Genomic DNA, 20335 nt, shown 5'->3' on the forward strand with positions numbered 1-20335 from the left:
TACTGTGTCCTGCCTGTCTTAAAGAACACCATGGGTGACATTTGGAGTGTTCCAGAAGGGCTGCTGGCTGAGCATGTGTGTGAACAAGCCGCACCTCTCGGCTCTCTTGGGGTTAGTTGCTCTGACGTGAGAGCTTTCATTTGAGAGCCACAGCTCACTGTTACAGACAGTGTCCCTTTACCAGTGACCTTCAGACATGGTCTTTGGGATCAGGAAGGTGGCTGGCATTACCCGTGCAGAGGAGAGGAAGATGTGGTCCCTGCTATGTCACCATCGACTCTGCACATGAGGCTGTGGGGTGTGCATGTGTGGGGCTCTGGCTCCTATTCAGGGACACCAGTCATGACCAAACTTCAGTTTGTATCAGGATGATTTGAGAAGCACTATGCATTTCTCAAGCGTGGTGATAGAAGGCAAAAGAGATTGTGCTTAGGGTCAAACGCTTTATACCAAGGAAGTGAAACAGGTTGAGCTTGTGATTGCTGGGTCTTGAACCTAGTCAGTCCCTCTGACCGGTTTTGGTTTCCTCCCCGCCCTTCAGGACTTAGCCTTGGCTCAGAAGAGGTTCTCCGCCTGGGCCTCCCCGTCCAGTGCCCCTTCCCCTGGTTCCCGACCTCTCGCCTAAGATTCTAGGTTTGTGCTGAGTAAATGAGGCCAATCTGGCCACCGGCATTGGTTTCCAAATCACCTCACCGTCTTAGAGAAGATGGGTTGATGGCAAGCCCTTGTCCTTCTCAGCACTTCCGAGAGTCTGCTGTGTCAGGGTTCCACTGACACATCTACACAGTTAGAAACATCGGTCCAGACCAAAACTGAGGTGCTCACCTCTGCCTGCTTGGCCCCCGGCAGGGCAATCCTGGCCTTTGGCAGTCTGTCGCATGGATTAGGTTCATGCTTACTTTTCATGGGTTCCACAAACTACTTTTACCCCATCACATCCGATAAGCACAAAAACAATAAACATTCAAAGTGCCAGTAAGAAAAGTTTCATGCCAACTGTGCAAACACAGGTGGAGGTTAAGCAGATCCAAGTGGGGGTGACGATCGTAAGTGTTGCATAACCTCCTGGAAGTGATGTATCTGGGGGTGTGAATTATTCTAAAACACAGAGAGCGAACAGTGTCATCCTGCCCAAGCCACCCACAGCCATCAGCCTGCCCTGAGCAAGAGTGAGTGACTGGTGAGATTGGGGGGGGCATTTGGGTGTGCAGCAAGCATCCTTCAGATGGCTCTTGGCTTGGAGAGGGTCGCAGTGCCCACTAGCTGTGTGGACTTGTGGCCAGCCCCAGAAGCTCACCTGTGTGCAGGGGTGGTGTGCCCTCCTCTGGTACTTTGGTCGCCTCCCTCTCTGTGGTCAGGGCCATGGCATTCTTCGTTCAGCCCAGCTGCTTAAACACCTCTGCTTTTGCTACACTCTGAGACCATTTTCAGCTTTAAGAATACAAATGCAGAGGGACACCTAGTGGATTCAAAGTAGTCTATACACAGCAAAGAGGCGTACGTAGTATCCCGTGTTACATCCGCAGTGGGCCCCACTGAGGCCTCTTAGGTGGGAATGAATGTGGAAGCAAGAAGGGAACAGGTGACAGTCAGCTCTCAGGTTGCACGTGGCATTTACTTGGCCTGCGATGCCCCCTCCACCCACTGGCTGTGGATTCAGGGATTGGCAGAGCCCTGTTATGGCTTCTCTTTGACTTGTAAATATCCAGAGGGATACACAACCTGCCAGAAAACGATGCTCAAGTAACCCTTTGTCATACTAAAAGCGTTGTAGACAAACTCCCCTTTATTCAGGAGGAAAGTTGAGTTATCAGACTCCTTGTAGCCATGGACTCTCGCTAGGGCATGGTCTGGGAACCTCAGCCCACGCTGCTTCCCACTGCCTTTGGTTCATTAAAAGAGAAAAGTGCTGAGCACTTGCAGAGTGAGGTTGGGGGCCCCATTAGAAGGGAACTGGATCTGGTGGTGACAAGCTAAGATGAGGTGTCAGTGAACAGGGAAGCCTGATTTCAAGCCAGAGAATCTTTCTTTAGCTTCCCGATGCCCTGTGGTAGCACTCTCCGCCTCCCCAGGCGGGAGTCCTTTCTCCCGGGGTGGTGCCTGATCTTTGGAATTTCCCAGGCTCACTTACCCCCAATCCCCCCCCCAAAAAAGCCTAATTTGAGGGCCTGCTGGTTTTTATTTTACTAACGAAGCACATTTTAAAAAACAAATGCCATCGCCTGGTAGAAAGGATATAATCTCCAGTTTAAAAACTGAACACATTTGACTTACTGAGAGACTCGCAATGTTGACCTTCTTTTTCTTGGCACTTTATGTATGCATTGGGGATAACTTTGTCGTGAATGCATACTAGTGCTTCGGGTGGCTTCAGATTTGAATTCGTAGCTCCGCAGTCCAGGTTGAGTGAGTCTCAGCTCCTTTTTCCTCTTCTTTATGACAGGGTTAGTTACTAATGCCCACCTACCTCAGAGGATTGTTGTAAAATATAGACATGGTGTGACGTGGCTGAGACAAAACAGGCGCTTTCTGAGTTGTAGTTGGTACAGCTGCAGTTCAGATAGAGAGAAGAACCAAGTATCAACCTACATTCTTGCCGTGACTACTGTTCTTGGAAAATAGGAAAGTTCTTGAACACATAACATAAATCAGCTGAGATTTTGACAGCTGTATCGGATATCGTTTCATATGATTTGCTCAGTTGGCTTTTTATATTAAAGAGCTGCTCCCCACCCCCCAATTACAAAGGGAAAAGGTGCTCACTTTCAAAAAATGAAAGAACTCAGGACGTTAGACAGTGAAAGTCCCCAGGTATCCCAGCCTCTCCCTGAGGTAATCACTGTTAATTTGTCGTACACACCTTTAGAAGTCTTTCTGTGACTGGTTGGATGGATGGATGGATGGTTGGATGTTTTTAAAATGTGATCATGTTAATACAATACAGTTCTAGTCCACACTTGTTCTTTTGTACTAAATAATGTATGTTTGACATCTTTCCATATAAGTCACGTAGGTCAACCTTATACTTTTAAAGGCTACATGATATTCCATTGCATGACTCTACTGTAACCAATTCACTAGGAGCAATGCTGCAAAGACCACCCTAGGACAGTGATCTGCAAATAGGATGACATGAACCTTGGGGGACCATGGAGACTTCTCAGGCCACGGACAGTGCCTCATCTTCTTATGTGCTCTTTCTTCAAACTCATCTCCTGAGAGCCCCGGTGCCATGCTGGTTTTCCCTTCTCACTCCCCTTTCCCACCTCACATGGCACAGCCAATCTCTTGCCCGCTCCAGGGGTATAAAAACCCCTGGTGCAAACTCAGAGACAATTCTGAGATTGGTGTTAGACTTGAGAAACTGAAAGACTCTGTTGACTGGACAAAAACTCCTTTTACAAGTCGTTGGTTTCTAATTATTTGCTTCCATCAAAACTGAAGGAGGCACCCACTGAGCTGTCCATCGATAGATAGTTAAAAATAGTTCTTGATGATGCTAGACCACTGTCTGATTTTTGGTATGTAACTTGGAAGGACTTCACGGAATTAAGTGACATTGTGATAAGAAAATTCTTTCCATTCCTATCTACTTATTTTTGTGTTAACAAAGTTTCTTGGCACTTACATCTATAAAATGAAAAACAGGAATAGAATCGATACCAAACCGTGTCATTCTGGTGATAAGAGTCATACAGATACAAATGAAGTGATTGTGGGAGAAGCCCAATAAAATTCTACTTTGTTATGCTATTAAATTCCTTATCAAAATGAGTAGTATGTGTATACATATGTTTTGATCATTTGCATAGTAATAATAATTGTAAGGATAACTCAATCCAGAAAAAAGTAATTTTTACACCTAGAGCCTTATGATTTCAGGAAATGAAAAAGTTATAATTCTCAATTTATATACATGTTCTTATAGCAGAAAAAGATGAAAAAATTAACAATGGACAAAATTAACAAAAGCATAAAACATTGCGTTAGAATAAAATTCAGTGGTGGAAGTATGATGGAAATATGAATTCAGAGAGGGAAAGGAATGATTCAGAATTTCCAACTGTTAGAGAAAAGCTTATTAATGATTTTTTAAAAGTGGATGGTGGCGGTCATTAAATTGCTGTGGTATTCAAATTTACATTGAATATACTCAAGACAGCAATAGCTATATTTTAAAATATCAATATTTAGAATATAGCAGAAATTATATCCTTTGTGACTAAAACTTGTGTAAAATTTTAGATGTCAACTTAACCTGTTGGGAGGAGTACATAGTTTTTTAAATTTATTTTAGGAGGTACGCTGGTAAACAGTTCGAACACCACTGGCCTCATAAATATGTCATTCTATACGTACACAAACATTGCTGTGGGTTAACTTCTAAAGCGTAATATCTGAAGGTGTACACATTTACATTTTGTGATAGATATTGCCAAACGGCATTAAAAAAAGGCTGTGCCCATTTACATTCCTGTGAATGATAGCGTAAGTCTGATTTCTAATAAATACATTATTTATTTACTAAATCATTTTCAATAGCAAATTTGGGCCTGTGGTGAGCAATGTTTATGAAAGGATGCTCAACATCACTAATCATTAGAGAAATGCAAATCAAAACTACAATGAGGTATCACCTCACACCAGTCAGAATGGCCAACATCAAAAAATCTACGAGCAGTGAATGCTGGAGAGGATGTGGAGAAAAGGGAGCCCTCTTGCACTGTTGGTGGGAACGTAAACTGATACAGCCACTATGGAGAACAGTAGGGAGGTTCCTCAAAAAACTAAAAATAGAATTACCATATGATCCAGCAATCCGACTACTGGGCATATACCCTGAGAAAACCATAATTCAAAAAGTCGTGGACCACAATGTTCATTGCAGCTCTATTTACAATAGCCAGGACATGGAAGCAACCTAAGTGTCCATCGACAGACAAATGGATAAAGAAGATGTGGCACATATATACAATGGAATATTACTCAGCCATAGAAAGAAATGAAATTGAGTTAATTGTAGTGAGGTGGGTGGACCTAGAGTCTGTCATACAGAGTGAAGTTAAGTCAGAAAGAGAAAAATACCATACGCTAACACATATATATGGAATCTGAAAAAAAAAAGGTTCTGAAGAACCTTTATACTCCAATAAAGATGTTGTCAAAAAAATTAGTAGCCAATATCAGAAGAAAAAAAAAGAATACAAAAGTGAAATGTTACTTTTCCCCCCTTAACACTGTTTGCTATAGATGCACGTGAAACTTCACTTCTCAGCGCTAGACTTCAGTTAGGTGCGCCCCAACCCCTTCCCAGACCCCTTCCGCTGATCTAAATTAGGTCACCATGCTATCATTGCTAATTTCATCTTTTACCTGTCTCTCATAGTAGCTAGCAGAATTTGTAATTATGTCTGTAAAATTTGGTCCCTCTCAGGGGGCTCTGAGCTCCGTGAGGCGGGGACCATGGCTGTTTTGTTCACCCCTGCATCCCCCTCCATGCCTAGCCCAGAGCCTGGCTCATAGGACGCACTTAGGAAATATGGACTGAATGAAGCAACTGCGCATATATGAGAAGAAATAGTGTGATGTAGGATCACGTTAGAGATCTTCATTGCCACTAGCCCCATGTGGCTATTTAAATTTAATTTAATTGAAATCATCACACTTAGCTGTATTCCGTGTGCTCAGTAGCCACATGGGGCCAGTGGTACCATATTGGATAATACAGATATAGCCGGTTCCGTCATCACAGCAAGTTTTTTTTTTAACATCTTTATTGGAGTATAATTGCTTTACAAGGTTGTATTAGTTTTCACTGTATAACAAAGTGAATCAGCTATGCATACACATATATCCCCATATCTCCTCCCTTTTTTGCGTCTCCCTCCCACCCTCCCTATCCCACCCCTCTAGGCGGTCACAAAGCACCGAGCTGATCTCCCTGTGCTATGCGGCTGCTTCCCACTAGCTACTGGTTTTACATTTGGTAGTGTATATATGTCCATGCCACTCTCTCACTTCATCCCAACTTACCCTTCCCTCTCCCTGTGTCCTCAAGTCCATTCTCTACATCTGCGTCTTTATTCCTGTCCTGCCCCTAGGTTCTTCAGAACCTTTTTTTTTTTTTTAATTCCATATATATGTGTTAGCATACTGTATTTGTTTTTCTCTTTCTGACTTACTTCACTCTGTATGACAGACTCTAGGTCCATCCACCTCATTACAAATAACTCAATTCCATCTCTTTTTATGGCTGAGTGATATTCCATTGTATATATGTGCCACATCTTCTTTATCCATTCATCTGTTGATGGACACTTAGGTTGTTTCCATGTCCTGGCTATTGTAAATAGTGCTGCAATGAACATTGTGGTACTTGACTCTTTTTGACTTATGGTTTTCTCAGGGTATATGCCCAGTAGTGGGATTGCTGGGTCATATGGTAGTTCTATTTTTAGTTTTTTAAGGAACCTCCATACTGGTCTCCATAGTGGCTGTATCAGTTTACATTCCCAGCAACAGTGCAAGAGGGCTCCCTTTTCTCCACACCCTCTCCAGCATTTATTGTTTGTAGATTTTTTGATGATGGCCATTCTGACTGGTGTGAGGTGATACCTCATTGTAGTTTTGATTTGCATTTCTCTAATGATTAGTGATGTTGAGCATCCTTTCATGTGTTTGTTGGCAATCTGTATATCTTCTTTGGAGTAATGTCTGTTTAGGTCTTCTGCCCATTTTTGGATTGGGTGGTTTGTTTTTTTTTTGATATTGAGCTGCATGAGTTGCTTGTAAATTTTGGAGATTAATCCTTTGTCAGTTGCTTCATTTGCAAATATTTTCTCCCATTCTGAGGGTTGTCTTTTCATCTTGTTTATGGCTTCCTTTGCTATGCAAAAGCTTTGAAGTTTCATTAGGTCCCATTTGTTTATTTATTTTTTCATTTCCATTTCTCTAGGAATTGGGTCAAAAAGGATCTTTCACAGCAAGTTTTAATGGATAGTGCTGATATAAAGTGATGGTACTTTTATTCTCAGAACTTTCACTATGCCTGGCACACAGTAGATATTTAATAAATGTTTGATTAAGTGAATGAGTAAATAAACTCCATCTCCCTCTCTTATTCTTGAGCTACAAGTTTCCATGTAAAAATTGCTTTGTACTGAATCGCCAAACATTCCTCCTTTACTTGCCTAACACCTTGCATTTCTTGCCAGAGATTTCTTTAAGGAAGCTAGCCCCCTTTTCGGTCCTTTTAAAAACACATTTTCGTAAAATAGAACAAAGGCAGCTTGTTATCAGAACATAGAGTGGTTTCTTCACACACACACACACACACACACACACACACACACACACACACACACACACACACACACACACACACACACACACACACACACACTCTACATTTCCTGGCATCTTTTCTTGTTCTTGATGTAGAAACAGTTCTCAGAATTCACTATCAGTTGGCTAAGAAGGAAGGTCAAATGTTCCTGCTGTCTGTCCAGTGCTCTGTAGTGGAAGGAATTCCACCAGCATGAATCTGAGTGTGGGCCCTGCCACTTTCTGATTGTGACCTTGTTCAAGTTGTCTAACCTCTGAGCTTCCATCTCTCCCTCTATGGCATAGAGTAGCCTGCGCGGCCTGGGTTTTTGTGAGGATTGAATGAGCACGCACGTGTGAAGGGTGGAGGAGTTGGGTGGCTGAACGGTAGCCCAAACTTGTTTACTCCCAGCAGCTTGTGTCTTGAAAACTTCACACCTGGTTGATAAATGAAAACACAGCAGCAAATCTGCTGTATCCATACACATTTTGGAGGGCTTATTTTCCTGCAGAATCTAATCATTGCTCGAATGAGAATTTTTCAGTTGGTGACTCAGCTAACACAGGTGTTCACTGACCCCTAATAATGGGCCCGTCTTTGTAGTCTGCACAGATTTTCCACACTAGTCAAAGGATTTACATGCAGGGTGAGATTTTCTCCTTTCCAGACTACCTTGAGATGCTTCTTCATTGTAGAGGAAGTACCTGTGGCCCTGTGGGTTTAGGGTTTTCTCATCTTAAATCTTAAAAGAAAAATTTTGTTCACGGGTTATTTTTTTTTTAAGAGTTAGACTTGCTCTTAAATCTCTGCTCCCAAATCCCACAACTGCATCAATGGTGTCTGAAAACAAAATTCTACCTGCGTGATTTGAAAGGGTTTTCACATAATCTCTCATTTACAAAAGAATAACCCTGCAAAGCTGATAGCTCAGATAACTCTCTCCTTTTTTTCTGGTGGGAAAACTGAAGCCCAGAAAGGTTGTTTGTTCATTTATTCAATAATCATTTCTTGAACACTCACTGCAAGCCAGGTATGGTGCTAGGCCTGGGAAAAACAGAGATAAGAACCGCGGCTTCTTCCCTGGCGGGTAAGGGAGACAGATAGGTCGGCAAGGACTGTTAGTTCAGGGTGCTAAATGCAGAGATTGGTGTGAGTGTCTAGGGAGTGCTCAGGTCAGTTTTAGGGTGCAGTCTGCATTCTTGGAAGAGGTCTTAGTTGCCAAGCCAAGCCTTGAGGTCTCCAGGGGAAGGGAGGAAAGGAGGGGGAGGGGAGAAGAGGAAGTCACCCAAGGGGCAGAGGTGTGTTGGCCATGCTAAGGCACTGGGATTTCGTTGGCACTCAGGAAGGACTTGAAGCAGTGAAGGGACGTACTCAGATCTGCACTTTACACATCCCTCTCTGGTGGTAGCCAGCCTGTGGACTGGTACAGGACTTGGACTGAGAAATCCATTACAGCGGTTCCAAGCACGAAGTTCCAGCAGACTTAAGGATCCTTGACAGAGACATGCAGGAGATGAGGTGGTTTCCAGAGATATTGGGAGGGAGCGACAATGCCAGGCTTCAAATGTAGGAAACTTCCATTCTAGGACTCGTTCTCAAGCCCAGGGCAGCGAGCTACAATAAATAAACAGAGCCATTTAGGAGCTCACAAGCAGTTCCTTTGGTGACAGCTGGCCCGTCTCAGACTTTTGACTGTTTCTCGTCCGGGTTTTCAGTGGATGTGTTTTAGGTCACCTGTGGTCACTGGTACCATCCCTCCCATTGATGGAAAATGGGCCCACATTTTCTAATTGAACTAAATAGGCTGTGACTTAAATTCATGGAAAATGGGCAACTGTGTGCCATGAAGAGTCAAAGGCCTTTCCAAGCCGACTCTGTGTCCAACATGAATTATCCCTGTATGTCTGCAGAGGGTTCATCTTCCAAGTATCAGAAGAGCCAAGGGCTTCTCATCCGTATGAAACTAACTTTTAAAAAATACCCGGCATTTGCCAGTTCAGAGTTTTGGATTGGCTTATGGGCATTAAAACCATTTTTTATTAAGGGGAAAAATTCCTAGCCAGGCGAGAAAGCTCATATCAAGTTTCAGCCTGATTCATTTCAAAACTACCATGAAAATTGGGACATTTTCTGTGCACCACAACGGGTTAGTCATGGAAATTCTGTTAATCTCAGCTACTGCGACCACAGTCATGAGAGCATGCTCTGTGCCATTGAAAATTTGCGTTACAGTGCTGAAGAGTTTCCCCCTTCGCTGTCAGAAAGCAGAAGTGAGTCGAAGTTCAAGGTCTGAGGTTCCCGTTTCATCAAGTGACCTCATCCTTGGTGCGTCTTTTTCTTTCTGGCACTTTGGTTTTGTTTGTTGTTTCCCAAAAGTGTTTTTTATGAGCTCAAATGTAGAAAGTTCAGTGTAGCTGAGTCTGCATGAGGAGGTTAAGAGTGCGGCTCCCCTGCAGGACTTGGCCCTCTTCTTACTCTTTTATTTATTTACTTACATACTTATTCATTCATTCATTCATTCATTCATGGCTGTGTTGGGTCTTCGTTGCTGCGCGCGGGCTTTCTCTAGTTGCAGCGAGCCGGGGGGCCACTCCTCGCTGCCTTGCGCAGGCCTCCCACTGCAGTGGCCTCTCCCGCCACAGAGCACGGGCTCTAGGCATGAGGGCTTCAGTAGTTGTGATACGCGGGCTCAGTAGTTGTGGCTCACGGGCTCTAGAGCGCAGGCTCAGCAGCCGCAGCGCACGGGCACGTGGGATCCTCCCGGGCCAAGGCTCGAACCCGTGTCCCCTGCACTGGCAGGCGGATTCCCAGCCACCGCGCCACCAGGGAAGTCCCTCTCCTCTTACTCTTGAGTGACAGAGACGAGGCAGTCCTCTGGGCCATCTGTTGTGGAGACTCCGGCTGAGTGTGCTCGCTGAGTGCGGCCAGGCTTCAGCATGTGCAGGACTTTTTAGTGCAGACCTCAGCCAGTGAAACGAACTGGGCCGACCAGGCTTCCTCTGCAGCCCTGGCATAGAAGGCTGCCTTCCACCCCGAAGCTGCTGCCTCACTGCCCGCTAGCAGCCACCTCTGTAAACTGCACGCCTGCAATCAGAGTTCTTTCTTGAGAGTTGGTTCATTCGTGGGTGTGTTCATTTGTTCCTACATTCACAGAATGTCAAGCATGTTTGCCCCAGGAAGGCGCTAGGCTATGAGAGCGCAGAGATGGGTCCCTGCCCTCCTGGGGCTCACAGTCTAAGTGCGTCACACAGACACCAGGCCACCTCTGAGTCATTTCGAAAGTGTGATTTAGGAGAGACCCCTCTCTCACACGTTGTCAAACCCTCAGCTCCCCCTGGGACTTCACTATTTCAGGGGGCCCAGGAGGGTGGGGAGGGAGCCCAGATGGAGTCCAGCAGAAGTCTCCTGGCTGTGACCTTGTCTGTCGCTGCACACCAGGGGATGTGCTGAGTTCATCTTAAGGGGGGCCTGCGGCCATCCCAGCCGCTCCCCTCCCCCACCCCGCTCTGCATGCTCGGCCCCCTCGAGTGCCTCCTTCTCTCTCCAGCCGCTGTGTTTCTGACTCGTCACCAGTGGTCACCCAAGCCTTTGGTTGCCACTTGATCGCCTCTGTTGCTCACACACCAGGTCGGCAGGGGACCCACCCTGTGAGGAGCCTTGCTGCCGATGCCTCACCGGGCCGGCCCTGGGACATCTGCCGCTCACCCGGTGGCCCTCGGCCCCAGCGCCCTCTCCTCTCCTCCGCGTGATCAAGTCCTGGCTTGTCCCTCCCCACCCCCAGCCTCTTCTGGAGCAGCGCTCCTGCATGTGGCTGCTACTAACAAACTAATAAACCTGGGGAGACGGAGAGCCTGCCCTGCCCTAGACGGCGCCCCAGACTAATCCAGTCAGTCCCAGGGTGGGGTCCAGGCAGGAGCCTTTTTTTTTTTTAATTGTCCAGATGGCTCCACTCTGCAGCCAAGGTGGAGAACCGGAGCCAGCAGGCTTTTAATTGTTCTTTCATCACTTCAGCCTGCTCGGGTTTTGCCTCCTGAGCTGGCTTCTGTTTCCAGGATGGAGCCATGACCTAGGTGGTCGGTCGCAGCGCCCAGCCAAGGCCCTCAGCACTGGCACAGCCCCTCCCCAGCCCCGTGTGCTTCGTGTCCTCCACCCCCCTCACACCCACCTCCCCACCAGCAGACCTCCCTGCCCTGGGTCTTATTCCCTACTTCCAGGGCCCCGCTGGGGAACCCGCTAAACTCACGGATGCAGAGTGCATGCAAGGATATTTGTGCAGCCCTTTTCCTTAATTAAAATAAAAAAAGAACAACAGAGAGAGGGGGAATGATTTGAAAACACTTACCCAACGATAGGGGATTGATTCACTAAATCATGAATTGCAATGCAATAGAAGATTCTACAACAATCAAAATATTGATGAAGAATTTGTAGCGTCATGGCATATAATGTTTAGTGAAATAAGCAGAATGAAATACTACATAGCATGTGAACTAGGCTATCTATTTATAGAGAAAAGCCTGAAGGGAAATATACCAAAATAGTAATAGTACTCGCCTCGGGGTGGCAAGATTATAGTTGACTTTGTTTTGTTGTTACCATTTTATGGCTTTTAAAAAGTATGCATTGTGCACGTATTACTTTTGTAATCAGAGAAAAGTCGATTTAAAAAAATTAATTGGGGGGACATTAATGTCAGATAATGGCTTTTGGCATCAATCCAAGTGTGTAATTGGTAATTTCAATTTCAAACAAGGTGGAATTGGTAGAGGCGAGTCCTGGGGTGGGGTCTCAAGGGGAATCTTTTAGGAAAATAAGATTCTCTTAAAGGGAAGGCTCCTGAGAGGGTCAGGCCAGTGAACGGGCTCTAGAGAGGCCTGCCCCGAGCCTCTCTGAACTGGCTGGCCAGACGGGGCCCTTTTCAGGAGCCTCGCTCTGGCGTTGGGTGCTGACTGGCTCCTTGGCCTCAGAGCACCACTGATACTTCTCTTGTGCTGTCTCTTCAGAGAGTTAACCTTTGGTTACAGTTGCTTTGCCCTGATACAATGAGTTCATGTTGAGTAATTATTCATTCACCAGGTGCGGAAATAAAGTCATGTAATATAATCCCAGGTGTAATGTAATGGTTTGTCCTGACCAGTGACTTGTGCTTGGTTTTGCATATTTCCACTAAAGGAAGTAGTTTGCAGACAACACCTGAGTGTTCATTAATTGAATAAAGCTGTCACACGGCCAGACCGTCTATGATAACCCTCAACAAAAGAGCTCTCCCCAAAATAAGGAGGGAAGAAAAACATCATTTTTATCTTTTCTGTCCTGAGCCAGCATGTTTGCAATTATGGCAGTTTAAGATGTTTTCAGTTGCAAATAAAGAATATCTGACTAAAATTAGCTGAAATAACAGGGGGCTATTCATTTCACACGGTGAGAAACCTGGTCACTTGGTCATTCAGGGTGGGTGAGTGGCTCATTGGGGCGGTCAGTCACCCAAGCTCTTTCCATTTGTTTCGCTCGGCTATCCTCAAGATCTCCAAGAGCATCCATCTCATGTGTTAGGCATTCGCACAATGGCAGGAAAAAGGCTGAAAACTACTGCCGCAAGAAGTAACAGGAAGAGACTAGAAACAGGCCAGATACACAGGTGGCGGCTAGTGGTGGAGCTGGGAGTTGAACCCAGACAACCTAGCTCAGGATTCATGCCTGTCTTAGTCTGCCAGTTCTGTCATAAGAGAACTCAAACAGCAGACATGTATTTCCTACAGTCCTGGAGGCTGTGAAGGCCAAGTTCAAGGCACCAGCAGATGCTGTGTCTGTTCAGGGCCCTCTTCCGGGTTCACAGGCACTGTCTTCTTACTGTGTCCTCAATGGTGGAGGAGGTGAGGGGGCACTAGTCTCTTTCTCCTCTTATAAGGACACTAAACCTATCCACAGCTCCAGGCATCCTATTCTTACACAACAGCTTCCCAAGCAGGAGGGAAGAGGAAGCAGCAACACAAATGACCTTCGCCTCACTTGCCTCTCTCTAGACAGAGAGGAAATCTCTTTCCCAGTGGCTCTCAGTAGACTTCCTTTTATTTCTCAGTGATCCAAATTGGGCTACATGGCTACCTCTAAACCAGTCACAGGCAAAGAGGAACAGGATTGCCATCATTGGCTTAGACCAGACGTGCCTCTGCTGGGCACATTGTCCTGAAAGAAAACCGGGGCTCTGTTAGGAGGGAGAATGGGAATGGTTTGGGAAGGCAGCGCCTGGCATGGCGAATGAAGCAGTCTCCCTGTCAGGAAGAGATGGCGTGTCCCCATTCACCAGCAGTAGTGAGTCTCAGGGTCTGCGCCTATCTGCCAGCCATCCCTCTGTGCATGATACACAGATCTACACTTGGTTTGTAAATCCCCAGGACTCTGTAGGACCAGGTGGCTCCCTTGGCCTGATCGTTTGTTGAAGGAGGTGGCCAAGTGAAGACAAAGGCCTTCCTCCTGGACACATGCCAGGTGCAGTGATGATCTGGCTGAAAGAGGCTCTGTTCATCTGTCAGTCACAGAGGTGGGAGCTCTCTGAGGACAGGCCCGTTTCTGCCATGCTCACTGGGGTAGCCTTAGTATCTAGCTCTGTGTGCGGCACAGAGTAGTTGCTCAGTCATAATGGAGTGAGTGAGTGAGTGAGCAGACTGATGACTGAAGAAGATATTGTCTCCATTGAGCAATGCTTCTGGAAACAGAATGGTCCGGGGCTCTGTGAGTCATCTGGAGAAACAGAAGCTTGCTCTCCATCTCCAGGGGGTTAAGAATCTAATGGTAGGGTGATGGTCAGAGTATTGCGGTACAGCCAGAGAAGGAGGCTGCCCTCTCTTGTCTTCTGGAATCAACGACCAGCATTCAGTTGCGCAAGGATATTGTACCTTGAGATAACTGCTTATAGTATTGTGACTGCAAGAATGTTTTATCTGCCAAAATGGACTTGGATTTGTGGAAGAAAGAGGATTCCTCCTTTACTCATCTTTCTGTAGCTTTTAAAGATTTATGAATATAGCTGTTGAAGGGGGAAAGAAGAATCACGTTTCTCTTTCCTCCATAATAGCTTGTTAGACCGAGGAGGAGGTGATTTCTTTCATTCAGTTTGAATCACGTTGATGGGATAACCAAAGGATGTAAACAGCCTTCATAAATGATGAAGCGTAATCCAGACCTAAAGGATGATTATTAAGGAAAAGAGGTGCTTATGGCATAAGAACCTTCCCTTACTCCTGTTGATGCTCTTTAAAAAATTTGTTTTACTTTTGTTTTAGACCTAGAAGGGTTTGATTCCGTGGTGTCATCTACTGAGAAACTCAGTCACCCAACCACAAGCAGACCGAAAGCCACGGGGAGGAGGCCTCCGTCCCAGTCCCTGACGTCCGTAAGTGCCTCCTCACTTGCCGACAGCTGGAAGGCAGGAAAGATCAGGGACTCTAGCTACGAACTGTTCTGCAAGCAGCTGATTCGAGGACACGCTGGGAGAGGGCGGTCATGAGATGCGCTGCTGACCAGAAGTGATTTGAGAGTCTTCTGGAATCAAGCAGTGATTCTTTCTTTTTGTTCTCTGTGTATCTGCCAGCGAGGTGGGGAACCCCTAGTCCCACTTTCCTTCTCTCTCCTTCCAGACGGATTCTTGTTTGAACCCAAAATGAAATTGGTAAGAACAAAATGGCCTGTTTTCTGGTGGGAAAGGAGAGCAAGGCTGGTTTGGTCTGTGAACAAAAGAGAACTTTACTTAAAAAAAAAAAAAAAAAAAAGCAAAAGAAAGGGATCTGCCGCTCTACAGCACTTGGCAGTGGCCCAGGCTTTTTCTCCCAAAGCCCCGTCCTTGGCATTCCTCCACGGAACCCCGCACAGACCTTTAGGAGATGGGTTTTAAACATACGAGGCACCTGGTCGTGCAGGAGACAACAGTCAGAACGCTCCGGATAACCCGTGGAAGTTTTTGTTTGGGTCATTTTGAACAACTTTGTTTCTTATTAGAAAACCTGTAACACATTTATTGTACCACATTTGAAGCAAGAAATGCATAAAAAAGCAAGTAATAGAAGTAAGTAATCCTGCTCCCCCAAGCTAAGAACTGTTAACCTCTTACTGTATATCTTTTATTTCTTCAAAAATGGGATCACACAGAACACGTGGCTTTAGAAGTTGCATTTCCCCCTTACACTGTACACCTTTCCCCTGTCATTACACATCCTTCCGTCACGTCACAGTGAATGGCTGCCTGGAGTTCTAGCCTGGGAATATATGAGCGTTTATCTAGCCAGTGCGCCGTCACTGGACATCTATGTTGTTTCCATTCATCATAAACACTGAAGTGAATGTCACTGTAGAAAAATCTTGGTGCTTCTGCAAGCAGTGTATGTGTGTGTGTATATCTCTGTCTGTCTATCTATTTATCTCTATATATCAGATTGCCTTGTCCTTGCTGGGAATGCAGGACTAAGGCCTTTGGACCTTCACCCAGATGCCAGGGAATTAACCTTTTTCAGGTTTCCCAGGACACTTTTTACTAACTCTACCTAAGGGGTCATCATTTAGAAAAAAAGAATGCCACTTCCTTTGAACGTCTTCTCTCATATCCACTGGGTCTGGAAGTGTGGTTTGAGTCATCCTATTTTTCCTCTTTGTAGGAAACATATCTGTGTATTACCATCTTTGGGGGAGAAAGACTTGAAACAGTGGCTTACTTTTTCACTCTTATATAGAGTACTTTGTCAATACCACCTTCTTTCCCCTTTCCCTCTCACCTCTCCCCACCCTCATAAACACACAGCCTATTTAATTGCTTCTTAGTATCTCTGTATTTAAATTTTTAATCCTACCTCCCATATCTTCTCTATAAATCCTTCATCATTTTTGTTTCCCCTCCAAATCCTTCCTAACTTTTCAAGATCTAGAGGGCCTTGAGGCATCAGAATTAAATACAGAGAAATTTGAATTACCACCCCCCATCCCACCCTTGGTCCCTACATCCCGTGTCTGAGAGTTTGTATATATTTGGGGGAGACCTGGTAAAGGCATCTCATCTTCTCTGCACTTTTAGATTACACATTGATTCATTCACTCATTCAACAAACACTGATGGGCATCTCCTATAGGCTAAGCTCTGTGCCAGGTACCAAGGCTGCAACTGGGAATAAGAGGTACATGGTTCTTGACCACAGGAAGCTTATGGCAATGGTGGCTCAAAGTTTGACATTTGATATGGAACAATTTTACTCGTGGACTTAAAACAGCAGGATACATTTGTGCTTTAAAGAAGTATAATTACTGTACTCGCTTCCCTTCATTCCTATCCATCCCCATATGGATATGTACATTGAATTCATGTTTACTCTTCTTCCTGTTAGCACCTGTAGGTTTTTCATAGCAAAATGGGATCGGTGGATGTGGACATATTCCTAAAAGGCCATTGGAGGGAATGATCGAGGAAATACATTAGTCATGACTCCCCATCCTGGGGCCTCTCAACCTAGTTTGAGCTGTTTGTGTTTATCAAATTCAAAGAGCAAGCTTTGATTGGCAGCTCATGAATCATAGGTTATGTAGGAGGAAACTGCCTTTGGAATAAAATCTCAAAATGAAAGGATACAGGCATTGTAAGGTAATTAAGCTTAGATTAAAAGAAAGCTTGGTTGGAGGCGGGTGTTATTCTAGGTAATTGGATTTTCAGATTAAATGAAGATTAACAAACAAGACCTTTTCATTTTAAAACATTGCTTTAAAATTCCCTACATGTATTGCTTAGTAAGTAAACAGAAGAAAACAAACAGTATTTGTAACTGGGATTTTTTTCTATAATGGTGCCAAGCAGTGATTCTAAATATGATTATTTTCCCACCACAGGGATAGAAGGCATAGAGGTAAGGCTGAATATGAACTCACCTAAAGATATCTCTGGAAGATTCTTCGTTTAAAAAGATTCCTTGCCACAGGAACTCTTATTTTCCTCTGCTTTGTCCTAAAATAGGGAAATTCTAGTACAGTAATCATTTTTGACCAAGTGATTCCAGTGAATTGGTTTACATTCATCCAGCTTTTGATCTTCACAGCGAGGCAGAAAGAGTAGGAGTGTTATCCCCATCTTTTACCAAGAGATGCTGCCATTCTGTAAGTACACCTTAGCGAAGATGGAATCCAAAATGGATAATGATTGTCCACAGCAATGAGGGCAGCGTTTTAGCCGCAGGCACCAAATTAGACGTGAGCTTGCTGTGCTGGCAGGCAGGGCTGTTCTCTGGGGCTGCAGAAACGCTGGTCACTGATCCGCAGGGGTAGCGATCCTTTGCCCCCGGAAATGGTTTCCTCTCAGACAAGTCCTTTTAGACACTTCACTATGCAATAGACCTGGTGGTTCTGGAAAAGGATCCGGAGGGAATGGAGGAGAGGCAGGTTAGAGGCAGCTTCCTCTCCACCTGTGTGTCCTTCCCCACTGGACTGTCAACCCTGTGAGAGCAGGGACCATGTCTGGCATGTCACTGTTAAGTTCAGTACCAAGCTGAGTGCTTGGCACACGGCAGCAAATGTTTACAAAAAAAGAGAGAGGCTCTGAGCAGGAAAAGATGGATGACAGATGCTCACATGGATGAAATGACCAACGGGCATCAGTGGAAAGATCCCATAGAAAGAAAGATCCCTGGTCTAGGAAATCTTAGTCTCAGTTCTGCCACTCTCTCTAGCACACAGATAATAGCACACTTTCTGCCCTGTGGTTGTAATGAGGAGACAAACAAAATAGAAGTGTCAGTGCTTTGAAAGGCACACTGCATTATGTTAACAAAAGCTATGTCAGCTAAGGTGTAATTCTGACAAGAGCATTTTCTTTTGGCTTTATCCAGTCTTCCCTTTCAAGCCCTGATATCTTTGACTCCCCAAGTCCTGAAGAAGATAAAGAAGAACACGTTTCGCTTGCACACAGAGGAGTGGACGCATCAAAGAAAACTTCAAAGACTGTTACCATATCCCAAGTGAGTGGCCAGCCATGGCGAGGGTGTCCTGACAGCACAGGATCCCTGCCTTTACGTGTATGCTCTGATGATGAGTTATAAACCAAACAAGGATAAACAGATGTCTTAGTCATGTGGGGCTGCTAAAACAAAGTGCCATAGATTGGGTGACTTATAAACAATAGAAATTTATTTCTCACATTTCTGGTGGCTGGACGCCCAAGACCAGGGTGCCAGCATGGTCAGGTTCTGATGAGGGATCTCTTCAGGGTTGTAGACTGCCAACTTCTCATTGTGTCCTCACATGGAGGAAGTAGAGTGAGAGAGCTCTCTGGGGTCCCTTTTAGAAGGGCACTAACCCCGTTCATGAGAGCTCCACCCTCATGACCTAATCACCTTCCAAAGGTTCTATCTCCCAATACCGTCACAGCGGGGGTTAGGATTTTCATATGAATTTTGGAAGGACACAAACATTCAGTCCGTTGCAACAGGCAACACAAGTTTTTGTCATTCTTTGGTGACAGTGACTTTGGTAATCAAAATCCCTAAGGAATGTGACAGTCTCCAAAACTGGGCAGAAACCCATGTTTTCTCTTGTGGTTTGATCTCCTCTTCATACCATCAACCATACACACACACACACACACACACACACACACACACACACACACAATGCCCTCGCACACCACCACCACCACCACCACCACCACCATCACCATCACAAGAACCAAAACAACTTTAAAAACCTAGAGGTGTCTAGAAATACTACATTAAATATATTAAATGCTGTGCCCTCTGCCCACAGATTGTGACTCTTATGTTCAAAACTGGTGGTGTCACAAATTATGGTTGGCAGTTCATGAATTTGAATAACTAATGGGATTTCTTAAAGAAAAGCTCATTTGGATTCGTTTATTAGGATAAATTTATAGTCATTTTAATGTTTAAAATGTTTAAAAACATTAATTTCATTGCACGCCCAGGGGATGGTATAGCTCTTTTATTACTGACTTGTGAGGAACAAAGAACACATTGTTTACCAACTGCATGTGGCTTCTGAAGGGTACCCTGTACAAGTTCTGTTCGTCCTATGATTGTGAAGTAAGATTTTAAAATTCCATTTTCTCATGCTAAGAGAACCCAATCAATTGGAATTATTTTCTGTAAACATTAGCAGCTGCCTTCTGTCTAAAAGCAGAAAATGGAAGTCATTTTTAAAGCACTCGAAGCATGAATTAACACAAAGAAATCAAAGGTGATGTGGAATTTTCTTCTGATAGATTTAAGACTTTATATGTATAGCTTTTCTTAAAAATCTGATATAGTCAGCAAAAATATGATCCTATAAAACAGATCGATTGTAATTATTCACAAAACTGAAGCAGTCTTCCTTTATAAAAGGCTTCCATTTACAGAAATTGGATTTAGATCCGTTTTTTCTGGTGACCATAGGAATGCCTATAGTTGCAGCCTCTCCGACGTCCCTAGGGTGTCTCTATAGTGACATCTACTGGTGGGCAGTGGCTCATCACGTTTCTGAGTTGCACTGTTCTATCCCATTAGCCTATTTCACTTGCCTGGAGTTGTCATGTCTTGTTTATTGCTTCTAGAAATTCCACCTGAACTAATTTGATCAGGGCATTTGGTGGCCTATACTCTGTGAGGGCTTATAACGAGTGCTTGTTAGCTGAAATGGGACGGGAGAGCGAGTCACGTAGGAAATGCAAAAAGAAGCGTTGATTGAAAAAGTGCCTGGAAGTCAGTCAGTGTGAGGACATCGGTGGGCTGAGGGAGGTGCGTGATAATGCAAGGTGGGAAATGTATGAACCCAGGAATAGAAAAGAAGCGAAGGAAATCAGGTCAGGAGAGCACGAATCTTCAGACTCAGGCAGCCACGGTCACTGTACCAGGCCTGAGGGTCCAGCTGATGGGGAGGGAATTGAATCTCAGTTCTGCTGCTTATGAGCTGTGAGACTTGGGGAATTTCTCAGCCACATCCCTAAGCCTCAGTTTCCTGCTCCGTCAAGCTGTGTGCCAACTAATCCTC

At 44.8% G+C, this 20335-nt stretch overlaps 1 protein-coding gene across 6 annotated transcripts in view; it reads left to right on the forward strand.

Moving 5' to 3' along the window:
* SH3KBP1 (SH3 domain containing kinase binding protein 1) overlaps positions 1-20335 on the forward strand; it is a 344191-nt gene that overhangs the window by 316169 nt on the left and 7687 nt on the right. For 4 of the 6 annotated variants that reach the window (XM_060136881.1, XM_060136882.1, XM_060136883.1 and 1 more), the window contains 2 exons: positions 14608-14717; positions 18181-18309. In XM_060136881.1, coding sequence (XP_059992864.1) covers positions 14608-14717; positions 18181-18309 — 239 coding nt within the window. The remainder of the gene's footprint in view (positions 1-14607; positions 14718-18180; positions 18310-20335) is intronic. The other 2 variants (XM_060136885.1, XM_060136886.1) reach the window with 1 other exon arrangement.

The sequence above is a fragment of the Lagenorhynchus albirostris genome, chromosome X (assembly GCF_949774975.1).
Source record: "Lagenorhynchus albirostris chromosome X, mLagAlb1.1, whole genome shotgun sequence".
Taxonomy (NCBI): domain Eukaryota; kingdom Metazoa; phylum Chordata; class Mammalia; order Artiodactyla; family Delphinidae; genus Lagenorhynchus; species Lagenorhynchus albirostris.